The sequence below is a fragment of the Mchenga conophoros genome, linkage group LG3 (assembly GCF_057382185.1).
Source record: "Mchenga conophoros isolate Kocher_MC1m ecotype Shallow Benthic linkage group LG3, M_conophoros_male_GT1.1, whole genome shotgun sequence".
In the NCBI taxonomy this organism is placed as follows: domain Eukaryota; kingdom Metazoa; phylum Chordata; class Actinopteri; order Cichliformes; family Cichlidae; genus Mchenga; species Mchenga conophoros.
In genome coordinates, this window is record NC_140528.1 from 50,498,404 (window position 1) to 50,518,603 (window position 20,200).

Here is a 20,200-nt window from a genome sequence, read left to right on the forward strand (position 1 = left end):
TGTGTGTGTGTGTGTGTGTGTGTGTGTGTGTGTGTGTGTGTGTGTGTGTGCGCACACTCTTCCTGGAGATATTCACATAGACGGATGCTTTGTGGTTTCATTCACGTCATTCTTTCACTTCCTTTCTGTATCTTTGTCTTCATCTTTCTCCCACTCTCTTTCGCCCGCTCTCTCTCTGTAAACACTGTAAATATAAATGCTCTGCATTCAGACATTTAAATCTTGATTCATGTGTCTAAAAGCTGACTCAAAAAATAGTCAACAGCAGCAAGGCAACTATCCTCCTCTTCTTTTTTGTGCCCATATCTGCTTTCTTTTGCCTTCTCTTCTTCACCTACTCTACTTCCTCCACCCACCTGCCTGCCTGTGTCTCCGTCTTTCTTTCTACCTCAATCTGTCTCTGCACCCTTGTCGCTCAATTATTCGATGGTTTCCCACCTGTGGCGTCCTATCAGCTCCCCACCGATGGTTGCAGAAAGAGATTGAACCGAGCTGACCTAAAAAGAACTGAAGAAGAATAAGTGGCGCTGATGAGGAGATAGAAGAAGAGTCAAAGCAGGAGAAGGAGGGAGACAAAAAAGCAGAGGTGGAAGACAAAAGAAACAGACAGTCATGATTCACTCAAGTAAGTAATTTACGAACATACGTACAAACCTTGCTTATTTCTTCTTTTGACATTGGAGCAGGTTGCAGCAAACTAACAAAAAAGCCAACATTTGCACTGATAAGAATGAGTTACTCAGCGTTAAAGGAGAAAATGTGAGTAAAATGTGCGGCGTTAGTATGCAGCGTGAAATGAGCCCGAGACCATTAAAACGTCATCTAACAAACGGCCGGGCTTAATACCACCATAGGTTCCCGTCACTTTGTACCTGAAGTAACTTCAAGGTTATGAACGTCTTCTGAAAGTTTTTGATGTTTCTTGATCTCTGAAGCTGTGGCAGTCAGGCAGTTAAAGGGGACACCAAAATGGCAGTTTGGCTTGAAATGTCACTTCATCACATGACAAAACACAACAAAGACTCAACTTTGGCTCTTTATAATCTTTCAATGCCATGTTCAGGGGTGTCCGCTCCAAAGTTTTCTTCTTAGGCTGCACTAGACTAGCTTTACACGAGTTTTACTTTAATTCTTGCTAATGGCACAACGCCACAGTTATGTAGCTCACGTTCGTACCGTCTGAAGTGACTCACTTGAATGTTCCTTCTTTAAAAAATTAGAATCTCAAAAAAGTCCGAGCTGGGATGATTTTCAGGTCTTGTTCTCATTTGTTGCTTAGTTGTCTTAGTTTTCTGACTGTTTCTGGTTTCCCTCTTCTTCAGCCTACCTGACAGTTTTTTTGTAGTCCTTAACAGTAAAGCTTGAGTTTTAACCACATGAAGTAATTTCCCTCCATAATTTAAATTAATTTAACTTAGTTTAGCTTTTACCTGCACTTTTACCTGAGAGCCACTGATTTGACCCCCCCAAAAAACCAAACAAACACAACAACATGAAAACAGTGTGGCTTAGTTTACGTGTTTAAAAATAAAAGAAGAGAAAATCTGTATGCACATCCAAAAAAGTGTATTTTTTAGCTTGAAGCATCTGCTGTTAAACCGTTAAACCATGTTTTTGGCTTGAAACTTTTTCCACATTTATTATGCATAAACCCTTGAGCTAAGGACAATGTGAAAATGTCGACCGAAAGGCAGAGACACCTGTATGCAAACTAACACCTCTGGTTTGCTGAGCAGAAAGGAGTGTTTTGCTTGCTAATGTAAAGTTTCAGTTCTGTTTCTCACATGGCACAAAGGTGCAGTTACCCAGACAGGAAGGTACACTCATACTGGCCTTTAAATCTGAGCAGAACCCAAGTAGAGCTAGTTCAGGTTTCTCCTGTTAGTCTCATGTTGACAAAAGTAATGCTAATTTGCTGTCAATTAACGTTTACCATGCTCACCATCTTAATAAATTGTGTTAGCATATTTATTTGCTAATATTTGCTTTATGCACTGTTTTGCAGCTGAGACTGATTAGACTTTCACTTCAGAACAAGTTTGCAATTCCAGTTTAGCAGAGGAGAGGCCAAGCGGAGAGCTAGCAGCTACAGCTGCCTGTGTCCGCATGCTAAGCAACCAACAGCATCTCTGTTAAAGAATAATTTTGGGCCTTACCAGTAAAACTCCAAGATGAGTTACAAAAACGAAAAGCTGTTATGAAAAGAGGGACTTACTTCGTAACAGGCCATGAACGTGTTTCTTTTCAGCATTCTAAAATAGAAGTCTGCAACCAGCCTTATGACGCCAACTTCAGTGTTGGCTTCATTTTTCACCCCAAAGGAAATATTACAGTTAATATCCTCAGGCTAACCACAGAAAACAGGAATCAGAAGCCCAAAAAGTGTCAACTAAAATCCACAGCTTTCACTTCAGGTACTCTACATACACTCTGAAACCTTTAACTGTTACTTTTAAAGGACAATTATTACTTTTATTTAGGGCTGAACGATATATCGCATTTGCGATAATATCGCGACATGATCAAGTGCAATTTTCTAACCGCAAAGGCTGCGATTATACTCTGGACATGTCCAAATTCATGGGCTGCATCCTCCTGAGGCCGCATTTGTAGACCGATTACGTCACAGCGACGCGCCGAAGGCTGTCCAAATTACTACCATATCCCAGAATTCATAGCGCGGCCCAGCCAAACTCCAGTTTCCAACAATGGCGGCCGCTACTAAGTTTTAAAATTACTCATACTAATCTTTCTGGGTCACAAAATAAACTTTTAAAATATTTTCAGGCGAGAAAGTAGTTGTGTAAACATCAAATATCTGCTCGGTTTATCAAGATATCCCATATTTGCAAAAGTGCTTCGACGTTTTCAGAGGCGTCTGCTACCCACCAGCTCGACAGCTAGCCGGGAGCTCGAGGGTTACTGATGCGGCCGAGAACGGCACAACTCCCGGCACATCATTTTCAGATCACCGCGGAGTTTCGCTGCTCGGGTTAAACGTAATATATAAGTCACTTAGACAACCTAAAAATGTTATTGTTGGGCTTTTTTCAGTGTTTTGTTTGTTCGTGAGTAAATCGGTTTGGCTGAGATTAAAGTTATTAGATTAGATAAAATAAAACTTTATTAATCCCCCGGGTGGGTTCCTCCTTGGTTTTCACACAGCTGACTAAACGTCAAACAGAAAACTTATTAAACAGAAGTATGAGACAGTCGAGAATTTACACCAGTGTCTGGTTATATTTTAGATAGCAAGAAGCAGACGGCCGAGTTTATTAAACTCCACCGAGACAGCGGTGACGCTAATCAGAACTAGCCTTCTGATTAGCTAATCAGAAGGCTAGACCGTCCAATTTCACGCTTTTAAACTTTAAAGGCGTGTTTGTGTGTGTGTTTATACAATTGCTATTATGTTTGCACTTTATGTGTAATGTTACTGACTGCAGAGATCAGTAAGATGTGTGTATTTTTTATTTATTAGTTTTATTTATTTAATATTATTTTTTAATTGAATGACTGTCTAGTAGTTCACAGATGTCGAAAAACTGAGTGTGGTAAAGCCACTGATTTTTTTTATGTATATTTCTGCAATCTGCACATTGTACTGACTTTCATTTTAATGTTTACACCAGGGTTCCTTGTCAGCACTTTATGCTCAGATGTTTGTAAGCTAAAAATAAACTATTGTGTATGTTCAAATATACTGTTGTGATTGAAGAAGTTAAATAAAAATGTCAGTCATCAATTCATGCATCACCTCATGTCATCATAACAGAGGTCTGTCTTCCAGGAAAGAACAGTTTAAAATTAATGTAATATAGTATTGGCCATACTATATGATGTATTGCTTGTCTTTGTTTAATAATACAGAAGACAAAGACCTTAAAAAATAATCGCATATCGCATCGCAATATTGGGGCAAAAAATCGCAATTAGATTATTTTCCATAATCGTTCAGCCCTACTTTTATTTAGAATCTAAGTGCTTATTTTACCACTTGGTAAAGCAGTAAAGAAAGAAAAAGAATGCAGTACCTGAGTGTATGACCCATGCCAGCCCATTTAAAAATATAATCCTGGCAATGCACAATGCATTTAGCATCAGTTATACAAATCTTAGAAATCTGAGAATTCACGGATATGGCTTCTGTGTTTTTTTCTGCCGATTACACCCCTCTTAGACCCCCTGGCAATAACAGATACCTCAATAAAACTGTGTGTTCCCTGACCAGCTACGGGAAGTTGCTGCAAGTCTCTAGGTGAAACTGGCTGCAAAGAGGTTTACTACACCAAGGTCATCCATACACAGTGTTGGGGAGTAACGGAATACATGTACCGCCGTTACGTATTTAAAATACAAAATATGAGTAACTGTATTCCGTTACAGTTACCGTTTAAAAAGGTGGTATTCAGAATACAGTTACTTTGTTGAAATAAATGGATTACACTGCGGTACTTTCCTGTTTCACATTGTCGCGGGTCAGGACTGTTTGGGTTTTGTTTGACAGCTACGTTCTGTTGTTCCAGGCGGCAGCGTTACGGTTGCCATGGTTACAGGGTGACGCTCTCTCTCTCTGCGACTGTGTGTTTCCTGGGTGAGAGAGCGCCTTTTCGTTGCTGTTGTTGTTGTGCTAAGCTAACAGGCAGAATGCTACAAGCATAGCTCTAAAGAATGTAGCATCATGGGCAGTGTAGTTCGTGCTGCAGGGAGAATGGACTGCCATACACATTATGGGTCTGTGAGCACGAGGAGGGAGAAAAAGGGGAGTGGAAAGGTACGAGCTGTCATCGAGGAAAAACGGGAGCTGGAAGCATGTAAATATAATAATAACCACTTCAGCCAAGAAGAGTGCCTGACGAGCCCAGTTGTAAGTAAGCTATTAAGACTCGACTGTACGCTTTGTTCGTGTTTTCCTCCGAAACAATAAGTTCCGTTGGAGCAGCCTTTCAACGCCTCTCTCTGTCTCTCGCAAGAAAAATTGACCCACACAACAAAGTAAAGCTATTTTTCGGCTACGAGCCGACAGGGACCCCGCCGTATTAGTCAGAGGTCCCTTTACTACAGTTCGGAGTCGCGGACCTTCAGTAATAGTAATAAATCACACAGCAATAGTACATTCACGTTGTTGTAAAAAGCACGATAATATATTAAGTAATCCAAAGTATTCAGAATACGTTACTGTCATTGAGTAACGTAACAGAATACGTTACAGAATACATTTTGGGGCATGTATTCTGTATTCTGTAATGGAATACATTTTAAAAGTAACCTTCCCAACACTGTCCATACATGTATTGTGGTTGCTAGCAGGTTGCTGTGGTCATCCTTAGTTTGCAAGTAAGATGCCAGTTTGTCTGGAAACACTCTTCAACAAATTACCAAGCAGTAGTGAAACTCAACACAATCTGAGACAAACTGGACATTGTTTGCCTTCATAGAAACACTTGAAATGTGTTGATTGCAATGATAACTCATAACAGAGTTTCATATTGTAACACTTTGTAAACCGTTTAGAGTTTTGCTTTTACTGATTTGCAAGAGGTTGGCAGGTGTTTGCAGACAAGTTGCCTTTTTTGTGCAGTCAATGGATGACTTTAGCAATCTGCTCAGAGGTGGGACCAAGTCATTGTTTTGCAAGTCTCAAGTAAGTCTCAAGTCTTTATCCTCAAGTCTCAAGTCAAGTCTCAAGTAATGTCAGGCAAGTCAGAGTCGAGTCTCAAGTCACTGGTGTAAAAGTCCGAGTCAAGTCACAAGTCTGAAACTTTGAATTTCAAGTCCTTTCGAGTCTTTAAAAAAAAAAAAACAACGAAAAAAAAATGTTGCAGTTATGCTAAATGTAAATATTAGACCATGTAATTTTAAAATCTGTGTTTTTCTCAACACATGACAAAATAGTGAACTTAGAAAATATACACAAATTGTGAAATTGCACCTCTTTAAAATGCAGCTCAATTAAACCTAGCTCCAAGAATAATTTTCACCGACAGTTCTGAGATAAGCTGCATGTTATTCTTGGATGCGGTTGTAGGACCGGCTTTAAAACCGCATGACAAAAATATCATACACATTAAAAAAACTGTATCACCAACGTAGCCTGGACAACATTTGCTAGTTAGATGAAGTCAGCTATCTCATCTTAGCATATTTATATGCATATTTATAATCATACGGTTCTTGGAGTGAGTGCATACACTCATGAAGTTTAGTAACTTCAGGTCAATGCAACAAGCCCAGGTACAGTTTACCGACGGATGGGTACAGGACCTTGAAATGCACCGTGTAGAAAGTAAAGACCATCGTACCTATCATAAGTTTACCAGTGTCACAAATCGTCGTCATAAATACACATTCGTTAACCGTTTATTAATAGGACCTTTGAGCTCAACGGTAATTAATTAGTAGTGGAAATAATTTCTGGTAGCATCACAGAAATGTAGCAGTGACAATAATACTGTATGCTGTAATCGTACTGGGCAATTAGTGATACAAAAAACCTGTTTTATCCTGTGAATAAAAGTATATGTTTTTGTCAATGTACCATAATAACAGAAGCGAAACGCAATATTGTGTCAGGACAATTCACTATTTATGCACAATAAACAAAGGAGCATAGCGCGACAATTTCTGTTCAGCACCAGACTTGCTTGTAACCTATATCACCAATTATGTTATGAAAGTGACGTATTAACTACTAAAAAACACTGACCTTTGTGTAAATGCTTGGAGCAGACTAACCTGTGAGCTGGAGGTAGGGTTGCCAACCGTCCCTTAAAATACGGAATCGTCCCGTATTTAGAAACAAAAGTACACGTCCCGTATTGAGCTAATAAGGGACGCACTTTGTTCCGTAATACAGTGAGAATCAAAAGTAGTCTATAAATGTTTATGGAATTAACGCTTTGTTTGAAAACATAATTCCCAGCCTCTCTCCTGCTTTGTGACCAATGAGCTGACAGCACACTTATGACAATTCGAGTATGACAAGTCAGATTACCGCTCATCTCATTGGTTGAGGAAAGGTCGCTTACGGAGAAAATACCGGAAGACAACCGATGACCACAACAACAAGCATGGCCAACAGGGAAACAAACGCCGACACTGCGGTGCAAGTCTCGGACGGCACACTGTGCCTCCATAAAATGAAGGTTATAACAGAAAATCTGTCGCTCGCTCTCTCTGTCTTTCACTCACACAGACACACCACCACATCAACTTTGCTAAATTGCTAATGAAAAACATGATCAGGCAGCTGTGATTGAGCAGCAGTGTAAATCCAACTATTTTCACGGTTGTTGTGGTCGTGATAATTTTGTGATGCCACATGGCAAAGGCTCGGATGAGCTTTCCAAAGTTCTACAAGTTGTGCCTCCATCGCTTGTGTCCAGATCACACGCTGCACAGCCGTGCTGCTCCGTCTTTTTCACCGACGTTTACGTGTTTGCGCGTGAGCAGCTGCGGTGACACCCTCACGAGCGATTGATGATCGGGAGCTGGTCGTGAGGTGTTAATCGCTTCTCGTTACCCCACGTATACTACACGACGCACGATGAAGGCCAAAATCGGGCTGATCACCAAATCAGTCGCACGACTCATAAATCGGCTCAAAATGGGCCAAAAATCGCACAGTGTGAGCCCAGCATCAGAGCAGCAATGTTTGTTCGCTCAGAGAAAGAAAAAAAAGGCTGCAAAAGTACAGGGAGGAATGGGAAAAGGAAAACACCTGGCTGGAAAAGTGCACGATAACACCTATAAAGCGCACTGCACTGTGTGCCGGCGCACTTTTTCCATAGGCATGCTTCTATTGGTGGGCACATGAAGAACATGAGGGGCATGAAAGCTCGGGGAACCCTTTACCAATTTTTTGTCCGCCAGGCCACGGCAGAAGCAGATATGGTATGTAAACACTGGTTTGTTTTTTTTAAACCCTCTGGTTAAGGTTAATATGGGCATGTGCAGTGAATATCAGGGCTATGTGGCCAGAAGTGTGATAATATAATTTATTTTGTGTAATAAACAACTGCAAGGATAGATGATTACAACAAATAGATGACTAATACATAAAAGTAATACATAGATGAATAATGATGATGAGTTATGATGCGTAATCATGGGAACAAGTGGGTTTACAAACAGGAGCAGCTGATTAGCTTTAGAAAAGCTGAAATAATACCTCAACTGAAGCCAATTGTACTAAATGCACTAAATGTGCACTGTTACAAGAATATTTTTCGTTCTATTGTTTTCTATTAATTTATATAATTTTAAGTTAAGTAGGACAGAGTTCTTTTAAAGAAAGATTTACTTATATTCTCAAAAGTTAAGCATGACAGGCTTCTGTTTAAGAAAGAGACCTGTTTTACTGTGTTAATGTTGTCATTGTGAGCTAAAAATAAATGGCTAAATGATCATTTGTTTCCCATATGGTCATATCACAAAGAATATGCATCTGCTTAAATCAAGTTCAAGTCAAATGGTTAAAAAATAATTTCACACACAAAAAAAGAGCTACCACACTGGGAAGGGTGAAGACAACTGGGTTGCCCGGCCCTGGCCACGAGGTGTCCCTTATTTATTTTTCAGGGAGTTGGCAACCCTAGCTGGAGGGTTCTGGGACATTATATTTGACATTTGAATGGCTGCAATCCAGGCCACCCGTCGCCTCTTTGTTACTTCGGAAACATGGCTCGAACAATTTCTCTTCAACGAGGTAATCCGATAACAACCGATCTCTTTACCCGTCGGCTTCCCGTGGCTGTCATGCGACCGGCTATTGCAGTTAATAATACAACGGCTTCTTGTGTTTCTTTTTATCGCTGTATAACTGATTTTAATTGAAAGCCTGCGTGCGCTAGTACCGCTTGCCACGAGTTCCCAGAATCCTTTGCGGTTCTACCCGTGAATGACGTCACATTTTCAATCTCTATATAATATGCATGTTAAATTTTATATTTGGGGTAAAATATCAAGTCTTTTCAAGTAAACCGGTTCAAGTCCAATTCAAGTCCCAAGTCATTGGTGTAAAAGTCCAAGTCAAGTCACAAGTCTTACAACATTTTTTCAAGTCAAGTCTAAAGTCATAAAATTAATGACTCGAGTCTGACTCGAGTCCAAGTCATGTGACTCGAGTCCACACCTCTGAATCTGCTAGCGGCCAAAGCAAACACAAGGACGCATCTGATGACTGCTTTCATCTAATGAAAGCTAATAACCTCAACGGATGACTTACTAACCAGGTTGACACAGAGGCTATAGTCAAAGAGTCAGTTTGCTTTAGGGAACTTCCTAACTAAGCGACTTGAAACAGAAGTATCTGCATGATGGCCATATTAAGAGCTGTTTCATCTCTTTAAATACTCAGGAAAGGTGAATAGCTTAGAGGAAACACTGAAACATTTCTTATGAAAAGAAAAGAGATGATTTCATCCCATGAGTCATAATGATAGACAATTAGAAAACATTCGGTTAATATAGAATAGAATAGAATAGAATAGAATAGAATAGAATAGAATTCAACTTTATTGTCATTGCACATGCACAGGTACAGGGCAACGAAATGCAGTTTGCATCCATCCAGAAGTGCTTTAGTGATATAGATATATTACAATATATATTAGCAATAATATAGATATGTGAGTATATTACAGAAATGGGTCTATTATGGTATGTTATAATGTACACGGTATGAAGTATGTTGTGAATATTCTATAACTATAAGTATGTACAGGCTGTAGTGAGTACAAGCTATGTACAGGATATGAACAGGATATAAATATGAAAAACTATACAGAATATGAAATAAATAACTTTACAGAATCTGGGATATACAGCTATACAGAAATGGGAACTATGCAAGTTGTAAACAGTTGTAGGATTAAAGATTATCGAATGTACAGAATGATTATTTACACAGAGCTATACAGTAGTGCAGTTAAGATAAGTGAGGGTGTAGATAGTTTCTACAGAGGCTATATAAAGTGCTAGTGGTTGTGAGTGGTGGTTCAGTCCATGTTATTATTGTGTTTGAGGGTACAGTTGTCCATTGTGGGTGTGTGTATGTTCAGTCCATGAGTTTAACGTGGGTCAGATGTCAGGAGGCAGAGTTCAGGAGTCTGACAGCTGTATCTACTATGATGCAGTAAGCAAAAATATAAAATGAATGCAGGTCCTGTGGTACCAGCAGGTGGATTCTCTGTAACCTGAAACAGAAGGTTTTCAGCTGAACGTCCAGTTAGTGGAGCAGAGAACTGTTTGGATCCGTTAATTGTTCACAGCCACAGTCATTTGGATGACCTCTGAGCTGAGTCCACAGTTTAACAGCTGCTGTATTGCCTGAATAGGTAGAGGTTACACTGGATCACCTCTCCAGTAGGAAGTGAAAATATGACAGGATAGGCAAACACTTCCTTTCACCTTACAGCCCATTTATTCCTGTTTATCTATCATTACAATGTTGGTAAGGAAGTGACATGATTTCACCGATAAATAGTCCGAGATAAGCATTTTATGATCCTGAAGAAATATGTCAGCTACATAAATGATCACACTGTTGAGGAGTTGCGTTTAAAAGCTGTCTGTTTCTCTGATCACTGAGCTTCTCTTTTCCTAACTCCTGATTCTCCTTCACACCTTTCCTCGACCTTGTTACATTTTCCATTGGCTGATCAGATATAGAAGAGGTCATTTTTTTGGGCTATTTGACTGCAGCCTTCGTCTAAAGCTGTCCCACATCCTACTTTTTCTTTACAGGTAAACTTTTAAATAAATATTCACCAGCTGGGACCACATCCTAAATTAGATTTGACTGCCAGTCCAATGAGATTTAGACTGGCGGTGGCTGCTGGGCTGGGCAGATCCTTCATCCACTCCCAGTAGCCTGATCATCCTTTAAAACATAACAACCTACAAAAAAGTAAACAGGATTTAGGATTTAAAACTGTACTTTGTAATTATGACATTGTGCACCAGTGGGAGGAAAAATTTAAAGTAAAAAAAAGTTTCAGAATAAATACATATAAACACAAATCAGTTAATAAAATGTAACTTTTATTTATCCAAAAGTTGAGGTTTTTAGGGCCCCAGCTGATAGAAACCTCGGAGACTGGTTGTTATTAGGGTGTTGGTTCACCAAAAACCAACAGAAGAGTTCATAATTCCCATGGCTTAACTTCTACAACAGGGAGGGCACATGCAAAGCATGATGGGACATGCCATAGATGCATTTGGCAGTTACAGTTAAAATCATGTGACACTTTGAGCATTTTGCCTTTGAGTGGTTTTTTTTTGTTCTCTCAAACTCATAAAGTTGCACAGGAAGGAATGCAGCCATCACACACAGACACACCTGTCTGCTGGCCCACATAAACACACACACACATGCAGGCATGCGCACACAGGCTCACAGGAAACTGCACTTCCTGACAAAGACCTCCTACACAAAACCACAGAGAGAAAATTAACATGTATTTGAACTTAATATCAAGAGATGACCAAAGCTACAGAGGAAGCTGCGTCTGGAGGCAAAAGTCTAATCTGTTCTGTTTGAAATAAAAATTCTAATTATTTAATTAACCTTTAGTTTTATTTGATTTTAGTACAGATAGCGAGAGAGAGAGAGAGAGAGAGAGAGAGAGAGAGAGAGAGAGAGAGAGATGGGAACGTCGACCCTCTGTGGTTAACTCTAAAGACTATGTGAAATACCCTATGAAAGTCTAGTAGAAGATGTGAATGCCTCATTATGGACACTCTCTACTGTGACCGTCACTGCTTGGCTATACGACAAACAGTCACAAGGAGCAGTACCCACCTTAAAGGACACTAGAAGCAAAAATATCAAGCCAGTTTTTGTACCTGCAGAAGTCTGATGACGAAAGGGGCGCCTAAGAAGTACAGCAACCTGTCCGTGCCTGAGGCTTTGGAAACCTCCAAGCAAAGAATTGTGTTGTACTTAATTCAGGTTGAGGTGGAAGGAGAGTCATCCATTCATCAATCAATGTTTCTGGTTCTTTTAAACTGCAGAGAGTAATAGAAACCATTGAGACCATACATTGATGCATCAACTTGTGTTATAATCTGAACTCTATGTGCACCCCTATGTGTGGACACCACACATAGGGGTGCAAAATCCAGGGGTCCAGCATTCGGCCCGTTAATGTGTTCCCCTCATGTGCGCTTGTTCACTTACTGCAAATTTTGGTGAAAGATGACTCATCTGACCACACTGTTCTTTTTCCACTAACTCTGGCTCTGTGGTTTTTAGCAACACTCTCACTAATGCACTCTTCTTTGTAAAGAGAGCCCTGCCATAACATCTTCTCTCTCTCTCTCTTCTTTGATTGTCTGACCGTGCGAACTGACAGTGTGATCACATCCTGCACTTACTCTTACAATCACCTTCATGCAACGTATTGCACTGAGAGCATCACGGCCATCAAATGAAAGCCATTGGCCACAATTTCCGTCGCTGCTTTTACGGATGTCTGCATGCAGACGACACGCTAAGATGAGCAGTGTTTTTGACTAAAGCTTCTGCTAGCAATAAAACCTTTTCAAAGTCATTCAACTCTCAAGTTTAAGCAACAAAAATAAAGTTGATGTAATTATCATGTCTACACCATATCTGTGACAGACAGTCTGAAGTGCTCCAATATCACTTAGACTGATAAGTATGTCATAGACCTCTCCTCATCAACACAGAGATCAGTGTATTTTATGTAACTGGGCCTCAAACGTCATCCAAACACCCCTAAAAGCCTGTCAGCGTTGGCGACTCAGTCTTTAAACCGCATGAAATATGAGATATCTCTAAATCTCGTTGTGCGTGTCTTAGTCGTGAGTGAACAGAAATGGAAAATTACATTGAAAGTCAATCAGCAAATGTGAATGTAAACCTGTGTTGTCATTTTATTTTTAAGTGGACTCAGGCAATAGCTCTCTAGACTTTCTGAAGGTCTCTCAGAGATTTTCTTTGGCTGCTTTTCCCATTCTTTTTCCACCCTACTATTTTTAGAGGAATATGGTTTTGTTTTGACTTAGGATTCCTAAGTCAAGTCAACTGTTGTTGTCTCATACATAAAAGTGAATCCAACTTGACTCTGGATGTGAGAGGTAAAAGCCGGTAGTAGTCTAGTAGTCAAAGCCGGGAAGAATAAATGTGTTGTAGCAGATAAGAGTGATATAATTATGGAAATTATTCTGATCTTAAGAGGCTAATCAAAGGCCTAGTCAGTGAACCTAGCTTAATGTAGCCCAAGACCATAGATTTTTATTTTGAGGAATAACTAATACGTCAAGCTAAGTTGGAGAGATAGAGTTGAGATGATTTGAGGCATAGTGGATATATTAGAGAAAGGATGGTGAAGATGGAGCTAGTAGGTAGGAGGAAAAGAGGAAGACCACAGAGGAGCTACAAGGATATACAGTGACGAATAAGGACATGCAGAGGGTTGTGTGACATTGGACGATGCTGGGGATTTGCATTCCCTAAAGAGAGCAGTCAAAAGAAGAAGATGAACTAATCCGTTAGATTCATTAGTTTAGAAAGCTTCGTGGCAGATCAAAGCTACTGGAACTGTTTGATAGCAGGTGGCCATATTAACCTGCAGTGGTGAAAAAATGTTATGTCTTTGATTAATCTAGATTAAAAGAGGAAGAGGTATATTTGAACATAAAAGTGTGCCAAGAATAGAGCCCTGGGAAACTTTTTTCACTAATTCAACTCTGTTCTTGTTTGTTCCTTTCTTCAGATCACTCTATCCGGTCGATCATCTGCTGCTGCTGTGCTGTTCAGACCAGGTGGGCATTTAAAGAGTCCAAAACAAACATAAAAAAAAACAAGGAGCTCGTTCATTTTATAGATACTGATCAAAACATTAAGTTATAACTGATTTTAAAAAAAAATGATGGGAAGAACAGGAGGTGGGAGTGCAGCTGGCACCAAAAACAGAATAACAAGGCAGGGGAAGTAGAATTAAACCCAAGCACATGAGACTCAAGACTTTCAAAATAAAACAGTGCTAGCACAGACTGACACACAGACCAAGGCATGTGAAATAAAGGCTGCCTCAAACCTGAATTTTTAAAATGGTCACCAGGAGGCGACTCTGCTGGTTTTATTGCAGGGTCCTTGCCTTAAAATATAAAGCACCACATGGCAACTATTGTTTTGATTTTATGCTATATAAATGAAACCGAAGTGAACTGAATCAGTTTGGGTAAAAACAAAAAAACATATGTGGCATATAGACTCACTGATTGATTGGTTGATTCCAGGGAGTTCAGCACTCGTGTGGAGCTGGAGAGCAGAACCTCCCTTTGTTTCCCAAACCGGCGGTATTCAGGACAACCCACCCGGGTAGGTCAAATGGGTTTGCTTCTGTGTGTTTCAATGTTTCATTCATTTCTATGAATTAATCTTTACTTTTTGTCTCAGTTACAGGTCGAGAGGTCAAGGAGAAAGCTCCCCCTCCCCCCTCCTGAGGGTGAGGACGGTGAAGGTGAGGGCCTCTTGAGTGTCGTGGCCATGTACGACTTCACCGCCAAGGAAGACACTGACCTCACGCTCAAACAGGTATACACACACATGCAAACAAATAGAAACACAAAAATAAACTGCAGAGATTTGTTAATCTTTTGTGTTGTGACCACAGGGGGAGGAGTACATCATACTGCACAAGCAAGACCAGCTGTGGTGGCGGGCGCAGGACAAGCATGGGTACTTTCAATTTAAATTTCAGTGTTTGTGTTTGTTACAGCAAGAGTATTTTGAGCAATATTACTGCTCATATAAGATATCATAGAGCAATTATTGGTGGGATTGTGCTTGATCAGTAAAACAAATAAATATTGCTTTGTTATAGGAATGTGAAGTTTTCTAGACACAAAAATATGTTTGTTTATTTTTAATAACATATAGTATAGATAAAAATATTTCATAGTGTATGAAATACACCCTACAAATTTTCATTTTGAAATGTAAATAAATTTTTCAATCTAGAACTATTTTTTTTTATTTAATTCTTAAACATCTTAAAGATTCTAGATTATCAGTGTTTTTTCTTCCTACTCTGTTTCTATCAGAAATAAAGGCTTCATCCCCAGTAACTATGTGACAGAGAAAAACAAAATCGAGGCAAACCCGTAAGTTTTACCATATTTTTGACTTTTGCCTTCTTTTTTTCTTTTTGCTTTTGTTTTTAGTCATTTTAGAATCACAAAAACAATCCTTTAAATTCTCATTGTCCATCCTGTAGGTGGTATTGCAAGAACATCACTAGGACAGAAGCAGAGCAGCTGCTAAGACAAGAGGTATTTATGCACCTATTTAAATGTGCTCTAAGCCGAGCAAAAACAATGGTTTAGCAGTAAAGCGTTCATGTATGCTGACATGGCCCGAATCAATGAATATGAGGTACATCAACCATGCACTGAAGTTTTTACCCCTCTCTAGTCAGTGTTTTTGAGCAGTGTTTACTACTACTTAGATAATTGTTGTTTCCTGGAAAAAATGTTTTTGTTTGTTTGTTTTATTTTTAGCTTATCAAATGTGAAAAGCTGTATCTGACTGATTATTTTAGACCAGACTCAAAGTGGATGCTTTTATGCACACACTCAGTATTATATTAGCGAAGTTTTGAAATGTAATCTTTAGAGTGTTGGAGATAACCATGACCATATTTGGTCAAGAGGGCGGAGCATCAGATTATCAGCTAATGATGGCAAGTTTGGTTAGTAAACTGTCTTCGAAGATACGTACATGTGATAACCTGTGCAAGACAAGTACCAGCTTGATAAAACAAAACTAAAACTTTGCTCTTTAAAACTGTGGCAAAAATATCCTGAGCTGTCTGTACCGCAGTAATTACTGGATAATTCAATGTTAAATAGTTTAACATTACAAATGTTGTTTTTTCACAGCACAAAAAGTGAACTAAAAGAAGAATCCAAATTGAGACACATTATGTTATTTAAAAAAATGATTAACGATTACTCAAATAAATAATGTTTATTTCTTGTTTTCTTCCAGGACAAAGAGGGGGGATTTGTGGTCCGGGAGTCTAGTCGAAAGGGAGTCTACACCGTCTCTGTTTACACCAAAACAATAAGGTGATTCATGTAACCTGAAGGGTTAAATCTTAGCCTGTCTGACAAAGACAAAAAATACACTGAATTAAAATCACAAACAAAGCACATCTTAACCTACAAACTGATCAATTCTTCTGTTTCTTTGTCTTTAGTTCCAGCGGAGATGTCAGGCATTACCAGATTAAAATAACTGACAATGAGCAATACTACTTAGCTGAAAAACACATTTTCAGCTCCATACCTGAGGTCATACACTACCATGAACACAATGCAGCAGGTAATTGAGCACATGGTATTTGTAAAAACAACACTGTCAGTTTTCCATTCAATACTGCAGTTGATATGTTTGTTTGCATGTTTTGTGCAGGTCTAGTGGCCAGGTTGCGATATCCAGTCGGACCAATGGGAAGGTGTGTCCCTGCCACGGCAGGATTCAGCTCAGGTATGTGTATATAAACACTTACAGATCCTCTCTAGTATTAGTCAAAAATACCTGCTAAATTTAGAGATGGAGAAACACGTCAGCTATAGTTCTTACTGAGCCATTGAAACGGTTTTCTGTTATACTCATTTCCTAACTCACACATTTTTTATTCTGGGACTGGGCTAGAGTAGCTTTGCATGATTTGCAGTTAAGATACTTATATTTATATCTATGTTTCTATCTATATTGGCTCTTTAGTCATGTAGAAGATCAAATGTCTAAAGATACTGAAGCGCACACAGAATTTCAACAATTTTGGGGGCTTTAACACATTTTGCCCTTGTAACCTTTAGTGCTTGGCCTGTAGCCTTCATCGCCCTGATGAAAGCTAAGGTTAAAGTGGAATGATCAGTCAATGAATAAAGTTGTTCTTCTTACTAAAAGAATATGATGAACTTTGACAGCTTGCTGAAATTGGATCTTCAACCTCTGTAAAGTAATATATTTCCACATAACAGTGGAAATATAAAACAGCTGTAATTAGCAGCTTAAACGCAAACTTCTTTCTATCAAATTACTTCACTGGCTAGCAGTCAAGTTTTAAAATGTGGACAGAATTAGGTCATTCAGAAACTGGTTGTATAAATGTATGCAAATGCATCCTTAACAAGGACAGGAATGAGAAGCAAGCAGATATGACCAGAGCTACATCTAATATATAGCAAAGTAAATGAGTGAACACAAAAATGAAAATATCTTTCATTTTGAAAATAGCTGAAAGTATCTTTCATTTTTGTAGCCTGATTTGAAAAAAAGATACAGATTAGAATATAATGTCTGTTTGTAGATGATGTGTTATTTTATATCAGAATTTGTTCCTCTTTCATTTCCCACGCATGCGACTAATAAAGGTTATCTCATCTTAACATTTCCTGTGGCATATTGCAATTATATTATTATCATAGACTAAATGTGGGTGTGTTCTTTATTTTTGAATTATTTTTGAATAAGTGTAATCATTATAAGGAATAGGAAAGTGAATCCAAAGTTAGAAAAATTAAAAAGCATCTAAGTATTTAACTAAATAATATAACTAAAGTTTTTTTTTGTTTTTTGTTTTTAAGAATTAGCAGTTTTCATGAAAAGCACATGAAATTCCCAACTTGTATTTATTCTGTTTCTTATATACTGGTTGGTTTTTAGGTCTCATAGAGCAAGAGGTTTTGAGATGACCTCACTCTTGTCTTTACTCACTTTATCTTGTTCTTGTGTTTTTTCTTCTAGAAAAGTGGGAGATCAATCCCAGTGAGCTGACCTTCATGAAGGAGCTGGGTAGTGGTCAGTTTGGCGTGGTGAGGTTTGGCAAGTGGAGGGGACAGCAAAGAGTGGCCATCAAGGCCATCAGGGAGGGAGCCATGTATGAAGAGGACTTTATCGAGGAGGCCAAAGTCATGATGTAAGGATGTCGGGATAATCCGGATGTGGGAAAAGGAAGAGCAATTAAAGAGCTCCTTAAAAACATTTTGTGACTGATCTCTCTTTTAGGAGGTTGTGCCACCCTAAGCTTGTACAGCTGTATGGCGTTTGTTTGCAGCAGCGCCCCCTGCTGATCGTAGCTGAGTTCATGGAGAATGGCTGCCTGCTGAACTTCCTGCGGCAAAGGAGCAGAACTCTACCGGAGTCGTGGCTTTTGTCTATGTGCCAGGATGTGTGTGAAGGGATGGATTACCTGGAGGGACATAGTTTCATCCACAGAGACCTGGTGAGCCAACACAGTAATTCTATATAACATGAGTAACAGTCTATGAAATCATGGTATATTTTTTGTAAGATTTGAACCTGTACAGAGTTTGTACAGACTCCTGTATAATGCATCTTTGACATCTTCAGATTCAAGGTCTTTATTGTCAATATAACAATATACACAGTATTCAGTGTACCAAAATATCCCAAGATCCCATGGTGCATTTATAAGAGTATAATATTTAAGAATATAAATATATATATATCTTCAAGAGAGATTAACTAGAAATTATAAATAAATAATAACTACATTTAGGTAAAATAAAATATAAAATACTAAAATATGTGATTTGGTCGGCTAACCGAATTTCCCAGAGGAACCCACCCGAGGGATTAATAAAGTTCTATCTTATCTTATCTTAAAACAGAAGAAGGACAAGATTCAAAAAATAAATTTCAAAACTTGTGCTGCTCAACCCAAAGATTAAAATAACTAAAATGCTCAAACATACAGTAGCTTGCAAAAGTATTCGGCCCCCTTGAACTTTTCCACATTTTGTCACATTACAGCCACAAACATGAATCAATTTTATTGGAATTCCACTTGAAAGACCAACACAAAGTGGTGTACACATGAGATCTGTTCTAGCTGAATATTTGGTTTATAATGTTTCTTTTCCATATCCAGGCAGCCAGGAATTGTCTGGTTAGTGAGCACAATGTGGTGAAAGTCAGCGACTTTGGAATGACCAGGTATGTTCTTTTTTTTTATTTTAACCACATTTGTTATGCAGACTACCTATAGAATCTAAAGCATGGTGAATAACTACTCCTGCCACCTGTTCTCTGGTTATATTTAAATTCTTCAACTATGTTTGCCAGATACGTTCTAGACAATCAGTACACCAGTTCAATTGGTGCCAAGTTCCCAGTGAAGTGGTCTCCTCCTGAAGTTCTCCACTACAGTAAATACAGCAGCAAGTCTGACATCTGGTCCTATGGTGAGGAAACACAGGCCAAATATACCAAGTGTATAGCTCCTGAGTAGTTGTAGCTTAAAATAGATTGCAGCTTCTCTTTGTCTTCCCAATCTCTCTCTCTCTACGTGTGTGTGTGTGTGTGTGTGTTTATATGTTTATATGTATATATATATATTTATATATATATACACATACATATATATGTGTATATATATATATATATATATGTGTGTGTGTGTGTGTGTGTGTGTGTGTGTGTGTGTGTGTGTGTGTGTGTGTGTTTATATGTTTATATGTTTATATGTATATATATATTTATATATATATACACATACATATATATGTGTATATATATATATATATGTGTGTGTGTGTGTGTGTGTGTGTGTGTGTGTGTGTGTGTGTGTGTGTGTGTGTGTGTAATATGTGTCTAGTATTACATATATGTGGCTATTTTTCTCCAGGTGTGGTAATGTGGGAAATATTCTCTGAGGGTCGGACTCCATTTGAAAACCGATCAAATGTGGACGTAGTTACTGACATCACCAGGGGGATCCGGCTGTACCGACCACAACGTGCTTCACAACCACTGTACGCCATCATGTACCGCTGCTGGCATGAGGTATTAAACATTTTGTATTTTAATATTTTGACTGTACCATGTTTCTGCACCTTCTATAAAGAAATGCATGACATCTTTCTCCTCTTCTTCTTTTCATCTACTATTACGTCTCCTTTTCTTCTTCGGTGGTGGTGCAGAAGCCTGATGGTCGGCCATCTTTCTCTGAACTGCTGGAGGAAATCAGAAAACTGGCAGAAAATCAAGACTAGCACACACATATTACTATATCGCTGGACTCCAAACTGTTTGTTTATTGTTGTCATGAATGTAAATATATTTTATTCTGTCTTTGTAAATAAATATTTTTATAAGGCCTTGCTTTAATGCTCTTGTTATATATTTTACTTAATG

The 20,200-nt window shown here is 38.8% G+C and overlaps 1 protein-coding gene across 3 annotated transcripts; it reads left to right on the plus strand.

The window, feature by feature from the left end:
- Positions 1–133: 133 nt before the first annotated feature.
- On the plus strand, positions 134–20,149 carry txk (TXK tyrosine kinase). Of its 3 annotated transcripts, none has more exons than XM_085262784.1 (16): positions 134–625; positions 13,743–13,791; positions 14,269–14,350; positions 14,429–14,566; positions 14,646–14,710; positions 15,076–15,135; positions 15,249–15,303; positions 16,022–16,101; positions 16,233–16,357; positions 16,448–16,522; positions 17,789–17,960; positions 18,050–18,266; positions 18,936–19,000; positions 19,130–19,248; positions 19,692–19,849; positions 19,987–20,149. In XM_085262784.1, the coding sequence occupies exons 1-16, from the start codon at positions 613–615 to the stop codon at positions 20,056–20,058; spliced, it is 1,545 nt and encodes a 514-aa protein (XP_085118910.1). In that variant the 5' UTR covers positions 134–612; the 3' UTR covers positions 20,059–20,149. The 3 variants fall into 3 exon arrangements, with proteins under 3 accessions (XP_085118910.1, XP_085118920.1, XP_085118932.1); XM_085262794.1 differs by lacking the exon at positions 134–625 and adding an exon at positions 4,546–4,867; XM_085262806.1 differs by lacking the exon at positions 134–625 and adding an exon at positions 7,802–7,893.
- The last annotated feature ends 51 nt before the right edge of the window (positions 20,150–20,200 follow it).

Bases quoted from the DNA above. Each gene is read 5' to 3' on its own strand.
- txk (XM_085262784.1), top strand. The intron at 16,523-17,788 runs GTATGTGTATAT...TTTTTCTTCTAG, and splicing joins CACGGCAGGATTCAGCTCAG to AAAAGTGGGAGATCAATCCC. The intron at 19,850-19,986 runs GTATTAAACATT...GTGGTGGTGCAG, and splicing joins TGTACCGCTGCTGGCATGAG to AAGCCTGATGGTCGGCCATC.